The 15,627-nt window shown below is 42.2% G+C and overlaps 1 protein-coding gene across 2 annotated transcripts in view; it reads right to left on the bottom strand.

Moving 5' to 3' along the window:
- Positions 1-14,566, bottom strand: part of STAB1 (stabilin 1) — a 201,738-nt gene extending 187,172 nt beyond the window's left edge. For both annotated transcript variants that reach the window (XM_066596318.1, XM_066596319.1), the window contains exon 1: positions 14,441-14,566. In XM_066596318.1, the coding sequence (XP_066452415.1) occupies positions 14,441-14,509 (69 nt within the window). In that variant the 5' untranslated portion in view covers positions 14,510-14,566. The remainder of the gene's footprint in view (positions 1-14,440) is intronic.
- Positions 14,567-15,627: the final 1,061 nt, after the last annotated feature.

The raw sequence follows: 15,627 nt of genomic DNA, 5'->3' as shown, positions 1-15,627 counted from the left end.
ATCTCTATATTGGTGCTAGGAAGTGAGAGGCCTGTGTGTTATCTCTCTTCAGACTTGCACATAAGGAAGATGCTACAATACTTCTGCAGTACCACCTATTGGATTGCAGCAATCCTTCAAATCAATGTATGACTGTTGACTTTTTACCAAATCTTTAAAACAATGATTGGGAAAAGCACCCCTTCTTGGGTGTCCCCCCACCCCCACACCCCACTGGAGAGAGACAATGCCATCCCCTGACCCACCCACCCCATAGGCATCCCCACACCCCACCCCAGGCGCCTTCCTCCAAGGACATGCCTCTTGACATCCTTCAGACCATTCATATTCTCCACTGAGGCAAGAACCCAGCTCCAAGGTTCATTCCATTCTTAAGGGTATCAAAAATGGTCATAAATTTATACTCCTAAATTTTTCTGTGATACTGCGACTTGAAGTTGCCCTTCAGTATGATAACTCATCTGTTCATCAGGTCATGTTCACGTTGCATCAATAGCCTCCGCTCACAGTATACATCTGGAAAAGCTACCAACGTACCTGCTACATAGAGCTACTAATGCCAGTCAGCTGCTGCAAAAGCTAATAAAGTCTTGGGGTGCATTAAAAGAGGTATAGGGGCGAAGGACGAGAACATTATCCTTCCATTATATAAGGCACTAGTCAGGCCCCACATGGAATACTGTGTACAGTTCTGGTCACCGGTGCTCAGGAAAGATGTTACAGTGCTGGAGGGGTTCAAAGAAGGGCAACTAAACTAATACATGGAATAAAGGGACTGGAATACCCAGAGAGGCTATCTAAATTGGGATTATTTACCCTGAAAAAAAGACGGCTAAGGGGCGATCAAATAAATATGTATAAATACATTAGGCGACAATACAAGGATCTCTACCATGATCTGTTTATACCCAGGACTGCAACAGTAACAAGAGGGCATCCGCTACGTCTAGAGGAAAGCAAGTTTCATCACCAACACAGAAAAGGGTTCTTTACTGTAAGAGCAGTTAGACTGTGGAACTCTCTGCCTGAGGATGTGGTGATGGTAAAAATCCATAGAGGAGTTTAAAAGGGGACTTGATGTCTTTCTGGAAAGGAAGGATATTATAGGTTGTAAATCTTAGGTTAATTGTTAATCCGGGTATACAGGCAGGTAGGAACTATTAGGCGTTGATCCAGAGATTAATCTGATTGCTATTAGGGAATCAGCAAGGAATTTTCCCCCCAAAAGGGCTAATTGGCTCCTGCCTCTTGTTTTTTTTCTCCTTCCTCTGGATCAACAACACAGGAGGATAAATAGGCTGAACTAGATGGACATTGTCTTTATTTGGCCTTACATACTATGTTACTATGTTATGATTTCTATTTCAAGCCCTTCCCACGAAAATCATGCTGCGGGGATTGCCTAAAAATTACTGCTTTCAATGGGGCTGGCAGCAGCAGCACCGACCCCATTGAAAGCAACAGACTAGCATCCTGGACTTCTGCCACAGCTGTGGCAGAGAATTCCTTCATTACCCCGGTCCCTGCTGTGATGAAGGCGACTTCTGTTACAGCTGTGGCAGAAGTCCGCGATATACTCCCTATGCTTTAAATGGGGCCAGCGCTGCTGCTGACGGCCCCATTAAAAAGCATTTGGGATATCGCAGCGTTTTTTTTGCGCTGCGAGGCAGGGTTTTTCTCGCTCTCGCAGCTCCAAGAAAAAAAAACGCTAGTGGGTGTCCACTGTAAGGGCTTTTACTCACTAGCATTTTTTTAATGCTGCGATATTGCTACGTTTTTTTTTAATGCAAATGGCAATCGGACTTTCTAATGTTAAAGACGCATCGCACAAAAAACGCAAAGCACAAACTTGTGATTTTTGTGCGATGTGTTATTAACATTAGAAACTCCCATTGACATTTGCATTAAAAAAACGCTGTGATATCGTAGTGTTAAAAAAATGCTAGCGGTTAGGCACCCTAAGGAGAAAAGATAATGTTAAAAACACACCACGCGAAAATCGAGTTTGTGCTTTGCGATGCGATAAAAAGGAGGCTCCATAGGGAAACATGGAAGTTGAAAAAAAATTTTTTTAAATAGCAAAACGCAAAAACAAAGGACATACTGCGTTTTTTTTATCACTCCACATCACATGAGAAAACCGCAAATGGGAATGAAACCATTAAATAGCATGGATTATATAACTCAGCGTTTTCACTCGCTGTCGCAATTAAAATACATTGATTTTCGCTGTTACACTCCCACTAACGGTTTTTCATTACATATAATATGCTTGCAGGCTGTTCTATTTTACTGTGTGATAGAACCTTATTGTTCTCTATGGGTGCGTACAGAACACTGTACAATTACGCAATCATATTGTGCATGTGCGGCGTTTATATGCAACATCGCCAAGCAACAAAGCGGGAGATTAAAAAGAAAAATGAAACAAGTCAGAGTGCGCATGACAGCATGTGCTAAATACATGCGTTAGATACGCTGTCAAGCACAGTCAAAAATTGCTGTCATACGCGATGATATGCCAGCTCACACCATGGTAAAATGCAGCGGTATGCACACAGCTTTTTACCATACGCTAGTGTGAGCCCGACCGTAGGGCTTGTACCCACAGCCGTATCCATAAAATACTACCGGTTGCCCGCAGCATTTTACACATAGGCAGACAACACCCACCATCTTACTTGCATTATCCAAATCCTACCTACCACATCATTGCAATATCCCTTCTATTTGCTTCAGTAAAGAACTTGCTATGCCTGACTGCCAATGGGACTCTGGGTTAATTTGGTACTAATGCAGTCAGGATGGACGTGTCAGCTTGGTTTACGAGTGGCTAGACACAGGAACAGACAGACAAACAAGACCCTAGCGTCTGCCTACCAACAGACGAAGGGGACAGGATAAGGCTCAGGCATCTGCCCACTTACAGACGGGTAGAACAAATAAACAAGAACCGGGTGTCCAACAACCAGCGGAAGGTTGGAACAGACATAGGACGGAATACAGACATAAACCATGACTGACAAAACACCCAAAACACAACCAAGCATACCCACACACATAAACAGATGTAAATAGATACGATACGAGGTATTAGTTTGTATTTTGGCCAAGATACTTAAGCCTGCAAGCCCACTTCAATGGTCCACGTTGTCTCATGGGTTCCTACACTAACGAGACAACTAATCCCAGGAAACTTGCCTGAAAGCAGAGGGATCGGCCCGATAGGAACGGCCCCACACTGGAACCCAAGGACCTAACTCGCCCAGAGATGGTAAACGATCCAAGCAGCAGAGGACACAGTTCACACTAACACAGCATGGAACGCATACATAACGGAACAGGACTGTTCACACCACATGTCTGGCAACCAACTCAGACACACAGACCACATTATAGCTTACACCCATAGACCAAGCATGAATGCAAACACGAGGGGGAATGAGAAACACCAGCTCCCTCCAGCCAGAGGGCTGATATATATATATATATGCAACAGACCGGTGATGATTGGCTGGCTGGAGAATACCACACCCAGCCAGCACAATCATGCCACACCTGTGGAAATGTACTCCTGGAGACCCCTAGTACTACAGGTCACAGAAGCACAACCTAACAGAACTGTTACTGCTACTGTATTGCATGTAGCTTTTCCTTAGCCAGCATCATATATCATATCTGTTATAGAATCAGAAAGGACCTCAAGACGAGGACCTTTCATCTCCTTTATCAAAGGATTTATAGATAATGAATATTAACTTCTTAATGGCCACCTGTATGCCTTTTGATGGCAGCCGTTAAAGAGCTATACTAATGCGCAGTCTTTTAACGGCAGCTGCATCAGGGAGCCTGGCACTGGTCTCTCGTGCCAGGGAGAGCAGGTGCTCAACTGTTGGATAACAGTCTGAAATCTGCTCAAACAGCAGGGATCAGAGAAACTCCTAATTTCCACTGTACATGGATGTAAAAGGGTGACAGAGGGAAAGGGCTCCCTCTCTCACCCATCGAACACCTGCAATGTGATCACAAGGCTCCAATTGGTTGCAATGACATCTGGAGGCTCAGATATGGCCTCCGAGTCTGCCAGCTATGGTGGCCTGTAAGGATCAGCCTTTGGCTGAGCTTCATGGGCTTTGTAATACACTGCCATACTAAAGTATGGTAGTAGATTACACTTTACATACTAAATACATACACATTATATACTAAACATACAGATTACATACTAAAGTATGGTAGTGTATTAGAGAGGGATAAAAGATGATGATATTCAAGTCCCCTAGTGGGCCAAAAATAAAAAGGTAAAAAAGTATGGAAAAAATGGTAAAGAAAATAATAGAAAACAAAAATAAAAAAAAGGTCAAAATCCCAGCTTTACCTCTTTATTATGTTTAAAAAAAAACGCATGTATCATCACTGCGTTTACAATCACAATCAGGAAAAAGTTAGTACATTATTTAACCTAAATGATGTAAATCATGAAAAAATAATATTTTTTTTAATGCAAAAATGGCTAAATCTCATCTTACGAAAAATGGAATAGAAAGTGATCAAAATGCACATGTGTTAACAAATGGTTTCATTAAAAATTACAACTCATCCCGCAAAAAAAGCCCTCCCACACCACAGATGACAAAAAAAATGTTAGGGGTCTTTGAATGCAACAATAAAAAATAAATATTTTTTTTTTTTACAGTTGAAAAAAAGAACTATATAAATTTGATATTGACATAGGCCTCCTGCAGACAGGCGGAAATTCTGCGGCAGGATTTCCCGTAGAATTTCTGCCCATGCCTGTTGCCATAGGATTGCATTACATAATGCAATTCTATGCAGACAGATGCGATTTAACCGCGTGAAAACATGTGCAGAAAACAAATCGCGGCATGTTGTATTTCTATGCGGGTCTCGCAGAGGCCCGCACAAAAGCGTCAATAGTGACACGTCGGCTCTGGGCAGCAGCCGCCACATAGCAGAGCTGGGAGACGCAGGAGCAGGTGAGCCGCACTGGTCACTGCAGGAGCACGGCTCGCATCCCGCTGTGAGAATTCTCACAGCGGGATGCGACCCGGCCGTCTGCAGGCGCCCACAATCGTACTGACCTGCAGAATTAATTTAACATATCATTTATACTGAGGGTGAACACCGTTCAAAAAAAAAAAACATGCTTGAATTGTAGATTTTGTTAATCTTGCCTCTAGAAAAAAATGGAATGAAAAGCAATTAAAATGTTTTATGTTCCCAAAAATCTTTTTAACCCCTTCATGACATGGCCTATTTTGGGCTTAAGGACGCAACAATTTTTGGCGGATTTTCTTCTCCATTTATCAAAAGTCATAACTTTTTTATTTTTCCATCGACGCGGCCGTGTGAGGGCTTGTTTTTTGCGTGGCGAACTGTAGTTTTTATCGGTGCCACTTTTGGGTACATAGACTATATTGTAAAACTTTTATTTTTTTTTTTATGATAGCAGGGAGAGAAAACGCATCAATTCTGCCATAGATTTTTTTATTTTTTTTTTACAGCGTTAATCATGCAGCATAAATGAGACATTCCATTTTTTTCTGCGGGTCGGTACGGTTACAACGATACCAAAATTCTTACTTTTTTTTAGGTTTTCCCACTTTTCTGCAATAAAAACCCTTTTTTTGGAAATCTTTTTTCTATTCTAAATTGCTGCATTCAAAGTCCTATAACTTTTTTATTTTTCAATGTATGGAGCTCTATGAGGGCTTTTTTTTTGCGAGACAAGCTGTAGTTTTTACTGATACCATTTTGGGGTACATACGGCTTTTTTGATCACTTTTATTGCGTTTTTAGTGAGGCAAAATGCTAAAAATTAGCATTTTGCCTCATTTTTATAGGGTTTTTTTTTAGCGGTTTTTTTGCGTGCACAGTCAAAACCATGTGCAACTTATTGTACGCGTTGTTACGGATGCGACAATACCAAATATGTGGGGTTTAATATTTTTTAACCTTTTTTTATGCTAATCTGAAAAAAAGCATAAAAAAGGGGTTTTTTTAACATTTTTTTTTACATTTTTCTTTTTTTTACATTTTTCTTTTCTTTTTTTTACATAATTTGTGTCCCTCTGAGAGACTTGCAGCACTGTGCCTATGATTGCTGTCATAAGGCATGGTAGAGCTACTGCTCTGCCATGCCTTATCGCTTATACAGCGATCATAGGCAATACAGGACGCCGGTGTCTGGCGTCCTGTTGCCATGGTGACAGGCCGAGCTCTCGCGATGACATCGCGAGTTCCGGCCGGAGACACAGAGGGAGCCGCGCTCCCTCTGTGAACTCTTTCCCTGCCGCGATCTACTTAGATCGCGGCAGCGAAGGGGTTAACAGCGGGGGGCGCATCTCCGATGTCCCCCCGCTGTTGCAGCGGGACGCCGGCTATGACTGACAGCCGGCTCCCGCTGCGGGATAGCGTGCGATCATATGTGATCCCGCGCTATCTCCAGGACGTAAGTTTACGTCCTGTTGCGGGAAGTACCAGGCTGCCAGGACGTAAACTTACGCCCTGCAGCGGGAAGGGGTTAAAAAGTGTTTTTTTTGTGTACAAAAATAGCAAAACATTAAAAAAACTGTATAAACTTGGTATCGCTGGAATCGTGCTGACCCGGAGAATAATATTATCACACTATTTATTTTGCACACTGAAGGCAGTAAAAATGAAATCCGAGAAAGTTATACAATATATTATATGTACTCAAAAATTATGCCATTAAAAAATACTAATGATCGCACAAAAACAGGCCCTCATACGGCTATGGTGATGGAAAAATTAAAAAGGTTGCGGCTCCTGGAATGTGAAGATAAAAAAAAAACCCTGAAGAATTAGTTTGTCAATGAGCCGCAATCAGACGTCGTCACTTAGGGGTTAATGTTCCAGAAAACCACTTTAAAACGTCTTCCCTGATTTATATTATCTATTATCTATTTCTCATGTTTACCCGTGAAGTTGGGCAACACTCAGTTCCAGTGTCCAATAACCATATATTACCACGAATGTTGTACTCAGTACCAGTTCTGATTTTATGCTTCATTCTCTGAAAACTCTAATCCTGGCCGCTGTCCAACAATTCGGAAGTGCCTTGATTTTGTTTTTGCTCGAACCAGTAAAAACTTAATTTTCATTATCCCCAGTTTGCCAAGATGATAAACTTCCCATACATGATGTACAGAACTATATGGTGATTGCTAATAGGGGGTTCTTCTCATTTCCTCTAGAAGTACATTATTACAACATATTACACATTATGGATGCAGAGACAGCAAACAATTCTCACACGATTCTGACCTAGGGTAGGTCCTTAGTCATAGCATCCTATGACTTAGCAGCTATGAACCGTTTACATTAACCCCTTATGGACATGGTATTTCTCAGTGATACTATTTAATGTACCATATAATGTACTGAAAAACTTCTAAGTGGAATGAAATGGAAAAAAAACCAACTAAATTCCGTCATCTTTAGGGGGTCTTGTTTTTTCCGGTGAACATACTGCTGCAGAAATGACCTGATAACTTTATTCTATGGATCAGTACTAGAGATTAGCGAGCATTCTCGGTAAGGCGATATACTCAAGAGAGCGTCGCCTTTTTCGAGTACCTGCTGGCTCGTCCTTGAAGATTCGGGGGGGCCGCGGGGAGGAGAGTGAGAGAGATCTCTCTCTCTCCCCCTCCCGATCCCCTCTGCAACCCCCTGCTCACCCCTGTGGCCCCCCTCGAGTATATCGCCTTACCAAGTATGCTTACTCATCTCTAATCAGTACGATTACTACGTTACCAAATTTATATAGTTTTTTTTTTGTTTTTTTTTTGCTGTACTACTTTTAAAGAATAAACTATTTAAAAAAAAAAATAAAATTATTTTCTGCCGCCACCTCCATGTGTACTGTGGAAGTCATGGTGAGCTGGAGTGGTTTTCTTTACAATATTACACAACATACACTGCTTGCCAACAATATGAATTTCATATACAGCATAAATATACACTTGCCAGAAACACATGGGTCAAAACTTTATGAACCTCATCTCATCTGTGTCAATGGTGGAACTGACAATTCTGGGGTTCTCTGGTGAATGCCAATTGAGCTGCATGGCACTGAGCTGTGAGTACAGGTCCCATTGTAGGTGCTCAGACCCTCATGTCATCCTTATGGAGTCTGTTTCTGTTTCGACAATTTGGTCAGAAACATGTAGACCAGTAACCCCACTGGAGGTTACTTTGTAGGGCTCTGGCAGTGTTTCTCCTCACACACAGGAGCAGATACTGGACCTGATGCTGGGTTGATACCCTTTTGTCAGTGGTGGGGTTCATATTTGTGTGATGTGCGTCTCACAATGCACAAATCTCGCGTGATTTTCTCAGACGTGTTAAAAGTGGCCTTAAGCTACAAATTATCCACCGATATTATCCAGGGTATCTAGGAGGTCCTCAGTGACTCCCAACTGGATATGTATTGAGGATTTTGTTTCAAGTTATTTTCCAACGACATACAATTGCTTTGCAACGACTTTGTCCTTCTTGTTTGCAGCTGACCAGGACATGTGACTGCTGCAGCCAATCACTGGCTATAAGCTCACTGCTGTGGTCAGAGATTGGCTGCAGTAGTCACATGTCCTGGTCATCGGCAACCAAGGAGGACAAAGTCGTTGCAAAGCAATTTTTAGTCCTTTGAAAGCCCCTTTAAGGCAGGATTCACACAAGCATATGCACATTTGGGCTTATATTTCAAGCCCTTTCCTGAAAATCACTGCAGGGGTTGCCTGCAGCTCATTGCTTTCTAGAGGCCAGCTGCAACGCCAGTCCCATTGAAAGCATTGCGGTCTTCTGCCACAGCTGGTGACAGCTGTGGCAGGGCATTCTTTAACCCCCGCAGGGTGTCTCCTCATCACTAAACACTGTGACAGCACTGTTGCAGTGTTTAGTGATGAGGGGACTCCCCGCGGGGATTCTTTGTGCTCCCCGCTTAGGTCCATGCTGCGCATGAGATGCATGGATGTCCTATCTTTTGCAGGAGTGCATATTTTGCGCCTGTAAAAGACATCTGTCCAGTGCCATAGGGAACCAATAGTTCCAATAGACCCGCTTTTTTTGTGCAAAAAAACGCTTGTGTGACTGAGCCCTAAAACAGTAATGTAATCAGAGTAACTGAATCGAAAAAAACACAACCTGCTGTGAGTTGTTGAGGACTGGAATGGAGAAATAGGCCGGGCTTACATGAGCAGGTTGGATTCTGTATGTGGAAGCCCGGCCAGTGACCCTGCGTACCTCCATTAACTGTACTACGGAGGCTCGCAGGCGATCATGCACAGTACAGGTTTTTAAAAATGTATTTGTAGTGCCTGCGCCGTCACTTAGCGATAACGCGGGTACCCGCAGTCCATACGCAATGTTAATTGCATACGGGCTGCAGGTTGGAAGCCTCCATTTACATCAATGGAGGCTATCCATATGATTTTGTGGTAAAATAGCGCATGCTGCGATTTTTCTTCCACCCATGGAATATGCAATTTGTATCCGCGAGTGTGAACGAAAAATTGAAAATGCATGCCTTTCAATGCCCGTGTTCTACCGTGGATCATCAGGACGCTGGCAATAGTAGAATCTGCAATACAAATCCGCTCGTGTGAGACTGGCGTTACTCTTTTGACTGCTTTCACGTAGCAGTATTTTGCATCAGTATTTGTAAATCAAAACCAGGAGTGAGTCCAAAATATGAAAGATATGCTAAGAATAAAAACCTTGTTTGAAACACATAAGTGGAATTTTGAAAGATATTTTTAAGCCATGATATTTAAATAAAACTTTTTTTTCATGCTGGAATCAACAGATGTGCCGGAGTTTTGTTTCCACAAGATACAGAAGATATGCAAGTCTCTCGTTATACCTTTGCTCTGTGGGTTCCACTTCTGGTTTGATAATACTGAGCCGACTAGAGCTGTGAAAGTGGCCTTCAAGGAATGTCTGTGCTTTCTAGCTATTAAAGTCTTCAAACCTGTCACATCCCCTTCCTCTTGGGATATCCTGCCTAATGTCACTGATGATTCTAACGAGGATGACATGCTCAGCTGTATTCCTGTAGATGACGACCAGGTGTTACCAAAGATGGGCTGATGGGAAAATAATATCTTTGCCAACATACAGAGCCTTTTCAGGGAGGCTTTTCAAATCTGTACACCGAGTGCTGCACTTTTTACTGTGCTGTCACTCATACATTTCCATTACTCCCATTCAACTTAAATGCCATTATACTAAATATAGGGCTCAAGCTATAAAGTCTGGTAAAAGGAGGTCAGGAGTTGGTGGTGTACGGTACTATTCTGTTTACTTTAAAATAATTAAAGGGGTTGTCCCGTTGTAAACTATTGATGGCCTATCCTCAGGATACATCAACAATAGCAGATTGGTGTGGGTTTGTTGCCTGGGCCCACTGCTTATGAGCTGTTCACCAGATTGACATGGGAACTTTGCCCGCAATACTAAGCTTGGCCACTGAAGTGGGAACGGAGCTGTTTCCTTCCTGCCAAAATCAGCTTATTGCACAAGCACATTGGCCTGCCAATCTATTATTGACATGAGTAATAGCTGATTCTGGCGGTCTGGGCTCAGATAAAGAAGTAAAACAAAAATAGCTGAAACCAATCAGAGAAAATGTCACATGAGATCACGGGAGGAAACTGCACTGAAATCACTATCCCTGTGTAAAACTGGTATCATGGTTCATAAGCATTCAAAAAGCCGTGTGCATCCCGAAATGATGTAAATGGAAACATCAACTCATTTTGCAGAGAACAAGCCCTCACACAGCTCTGATGATGGGAAATAAAAAAGTGATGTCTCTCAGAATATGGTGAGTTAAGTGTTCTATACAAAAGAAAAAAAAAAGCTATGCATATTCGGCATCATCATAATTGTACCGTAATTTAGGGCGCCTACCCACTTGCGATTTTTTTTCATTTGCGTTTTGCGTTTTTTCTGAAGAGCAATTAGGATAGAATGTGTTCTTGTCCACTTGCGTTTTTTTTTCCGGTCCGTTGCAATTTCTAACATAGGAACTGTCAGTTGCATATGTGTCCTTATTTTTCTCTTAATGCACCCATGAATGTCAATGGAAATTAACGGAAAAGGCGCGAAAAAGCCGCGAAAAACGCAAACGCCAGTGGGTAGGCGCCCTTATACTTAATTTTAATTATGTGTTTTAACACTAATTACCTGGGTTTGTCGGAACATCCCCTGAAGGCAGACCTAGATAAGGTCACCTTTACAAATACTAGTTAAGTATCCCTTCTCTATAGCGTTCAGATGGAAGGGAAACTGCAGGATTTACGATATTCCTCTTATAGTCTGTACAGATTCATAACCTGCCTGTATTTTTTATATTGCCTGACAGCTAATGGACTGGGGAAAATAGTAGTAAAAGCAGTGGGTGGTTATTAACAGCACGTACTCCGATTGGGTCACTGTAACCAGAGCGGTGCAACAGCAGTCGGGCCAGGCCTATTCTCTTTAGTATATTCATTAAGGTCTCTGTATGAGATTACGCGCTAAAATATACGTTTTTGCAAATGAAACTAAACTGTGGAAAATAATCAATACAAGCCTCTGTTCTTGGGAAAACATTTGTCCAGGGCTCGAAAGGGGTTACTATAGTACCCGATGCCCTCCTTTCTCCTTGTTTTGGTGCTGATCTGCTTGCTCCTGGGGTCTGTCTTTATATTTTCAACATGGCTGTAGCAATTCATAGACTAGTTGATGTATAATGAGCACTAAAGGTGCATCGGTAGTCTATGACAAAACATATACGCAGCACTGGTCAATCTAGAAGCTTTGTGCACTGTCTGACTACTGATGTAGTGTGCATTGAGTAGTGATTGGAGTGCTGCGGCTACGTTGGAACAATGAAGAGGGGCTCCAGGAATAATTAGATCAGTGAAAGAATGGGGAGAATGGAGGGAACCAGGTAATATCTTCCCCTCGCCCTTTGGTCCTGGACAGATTTTGTCCCTAGGACTAGTGGGTCACCCTAACACAAAGGAGAAAAGTATATATACTATTACAAATGGACCTGAATAAATTTGAGGCTGGGGCAAAGAAGTGGCAAATGACACTAATAAATGTAAGATAATGCACATGGGAAGGGATAATAAATGCCAACTGTCATTACTAAATGGAAAACCACGGGGTAAATCGGACATGGAAAAGGACTTAAAGGGGTATTCTGACTACGAAGCAAATTTTAGAAAATTCCTGATTTGAAAGGTAATTGCGGCATGCTTATACACAACTGGTTATGGGTATAATTACCATTACCCTCTTATTCTGACCTCCATTTCTGATATTTCCCTGCATTACTATTTTCCTGGATAGCCGTTCCATCCCTGTTGACATGCAACTTGAAACTTCACTTTGCACAATTCCCCACTTCACACTTTTTTCCTGTGTATGTACCCACTAAGCGCTGCCCCACTATTGGTCAATAATCTGGTCCTGAGAGCTGAAGAAAGAAAAAGTCATCCCTGGTCATTCCTACTGAGAAAGCCTGACCTGTAGCGCTGGAATGTCTACAGGACGGACCCACGGCAACCTGGGGATAAATACTTGAAGTTCCGAGATAAGGTGATGGTTTATAGAGCTATTGACACAAAATTTAATAACATTTCATTGGCATTAATTTGATAGCAACTTTGCATAACCAGAAGACCTCTTAAAGAATATTGGTCAACAGTAAACTTAATTGTAGCAATCACTGTCAGCTATTTGTAGCCAAGGCAAAAACAATTGTGAGGTACATCAGAAGACTTATAGATGCGCATGATAAAACTCTTAACAAATGGACCCAACCATCCAAATATTTAGAGAAAAAAAAGGAAAACTTGTGAGGTGCAAACTGAGTGTAGTAGGTTTAGGTATCCATCAACTGAAAAGTGAGTATATTGGTGTACACTCATCCAGCTTGGTTGTGCTAGTAAGGACACAAGACCACTTAGCGTCTGTGATTGAATTAGAGAACTCCCTATGCCATACGCCTTGTTGGATGCCAGGAGAAAACTTTCCCACGGACCCTCAACTAGTGCCACCAGATGAACAGAAAGAAAAGTTGTTGTGCCACAACTTGGGGTTCAGGTTGAATTTCAATGACTTATATCAAAGCAACCCTCTGGTCTTGGGAAAACATTTATCCATGGGCTGAAGGGGGTGTCTTCCTTTCTCCCAATTTTGCTGCTGGTCAAAATATTACTAGCTCATGGCTGAATAAATCCACACTCACACTACTAGCATGCAGCACTAACCTACTTGCTCTACGTACCTGAGGAAGACTTCATCCCCAAATCGAAGCGCGTTGTACAGATCCATTTGTTCAAACCATTTTGACCAGACCTTATGAGTGATTAAAGTTCAGCCTCAACCCAAAAGCTGGTTCTTTCTCTCCATTCATCTAAAAGGAAAACTATCCTTGCTGTTCACATCAACCAATCACAGCACAGCTTGTACTGCCTACAGCAGTTTTTCTTTTAGACCATTTTCATGAAACAGCCTCATTGTGTGCAGTTTAGGAACCAGTCAGCAAGAGAGACAATAGCTGGACCTCCATAGCTTTGCTCTGGCTATAATAGATAGTGTCCTGAAGAGCAGATGTTCTTCGCTATTAACTCTAAATTTCCAAACTGGGTATTTGAAAATGCGTTTTCTAAACCAGACAACCGTTTTAATGTTCCTCCCTGTTCCAATCTCTGGTTACACGCCTTTGTGATAATGTGTTATCCATAGCAGCTGCACTAGTAACGTAGCACCTCTAGTTAACCCACTTATGGTGCGTTTACACGGAATGATCATTCAAAATACCCCCACCCCCCCAAAAAAAGCGCTGTATCGTTTGAGTTGGAACGATAATCGTTAAGTGAAACACAACCAACTTTGGAACGATGAATGATATGTTCACTTAGCGTTCATTTTATGTAAGCATGAAAATCATAGTTGGCTCATTCACTAAGCGTTCGGTTTAAATACCGATGGCTGAGTCGTTCTCATTCACCGATACAGGCTGCATAAGCGAATGATGAACCATTCTATCTGAAAGCGCCCTTACCCGACTTGCTATTCCTAAGCATAGAAGTGCATAAACAGTGGGAAACCTCAACAGCAGCAATAAGGGAACAATGGGCAATCCTAAATATAAGTATTTTATTTGTAATGTAAGTCTTTCAGTATAACAGAGTTTATGCATTAGGTGTTCTGCAAGTTGTGTGTAACATCAGGCATTGTAACCCATGAAATATCACTAGCTCTGCTGCATAGGCATGACATTGTTTAGGTCAGATTGCCAATGTGGGTCTTTGCCATTTCATAAGTGGCTCTTGAACAGCTGTCCCATAGCAATGGAGGAAAATATCAAATCGCATTTACATCATAAAGCTGGACTTACCAAAGATTGTGGAAATACTATTCCTATATTGGCCATTAAAAGGATCCAGACAAATCCAGAGAGGAGCATTTTGACAGCTATCGATAGTTCCTCATCAGCCACCACGGGTTTACGGCTTGCAAATGAACTGATAACTAGAGGGCTGTGATGTGGACATGGCTGCAGTATCTGGACTAGGTACAGTGACCCTCATCTGGCCAACCAATCAACACAAAACTCAACCTCCTCATTTCCTTTGCATTAACGAACAGGAGGGGAACAGAAACAACTCTGCTTCCTTTTTCCTATCAGTTTCAAACACATGCAAGGAAACTTAAATCTACTCAATAGAAATGGGAACCTAGTGAAAATGATGAGAAAGCAATTAAGAGAATGACTCTGTGCTTAGAAGGGAGTGGAACTAAAGAGACAGTCTGGTGCCCTCACAGTGTGTGTGTATGTATATAATATTATATATATATGTATATATACACATACATATATATATACACACACACACACACACACACACACATATATATATATATACATACATACATACATATACACACACATACATACACACATAGTTTCTTCCTGCACATGAGCTGAAATTGTGATTTGCATTCGCAAAGGAAAAAAAAAATCACTGAATGGCTCCTTTTTAGTGCAGATACTGCACGGGCAGCTTCCATTGAAGTCATTGAAAGCCGTCGGACCGGCGGCCCATTCGCAGTTAATTTTCCGGACAGGTCGCGGATTCCGCATCATTGCCCAGCGACAGCGCGGGAAAAATAAATCTGTGCTGCGCATGTCCGACAGCGACTCCCCACGACCATCTGCAGCACAGAAAAAGAGAAAATACAGGAACACAGGGTCGCCGGCTGTGGTCAGAGCTGGAATCCGCTGTAGGAACCCACATGGGTTTTGTATGAACCAGAATTTCTTAGGTCAAAACAATATCAGTTGCTGGCCAGTAGAAAATCTGTCCTCTCAATCTCGTCTTTAAAGGGGTTGACCATTTGCAAAATATTTATTGCCTATCTTCATGATAAGTTATCAATAGGTGATTGGCATAGGTCTGCTTCCCGGCCCCCTGCCGATCAACTGTTTGTCAGGCCAGCGTGCTTGTGCACTGAGCTGTTTTCTGCAGGAAGCAGATAGCTACGTTCTTACTGCAGTGGCCAGGCATGGTATTGCAGGCAAAG

This window comes from Eleutherodactylus coqui, chromosome 3 (genome assembly GCF_035609145.1).
Source record: "Eleutherodactylus coqui strain aEleCoq1 chromosome 3, aEleCoq1.hap1, whole genome shotgun sequence".
Taxonomy (NCBI): Eukaryota; Metazoa; Chordata; class Amphibia; order Anura; family Eleutherodactylidae; genus Eleutherodactylus; species Eleutherodactylus coqui.
This window is presented reverse-complemented; position numbering and strand designations above follow the sequence as displayed.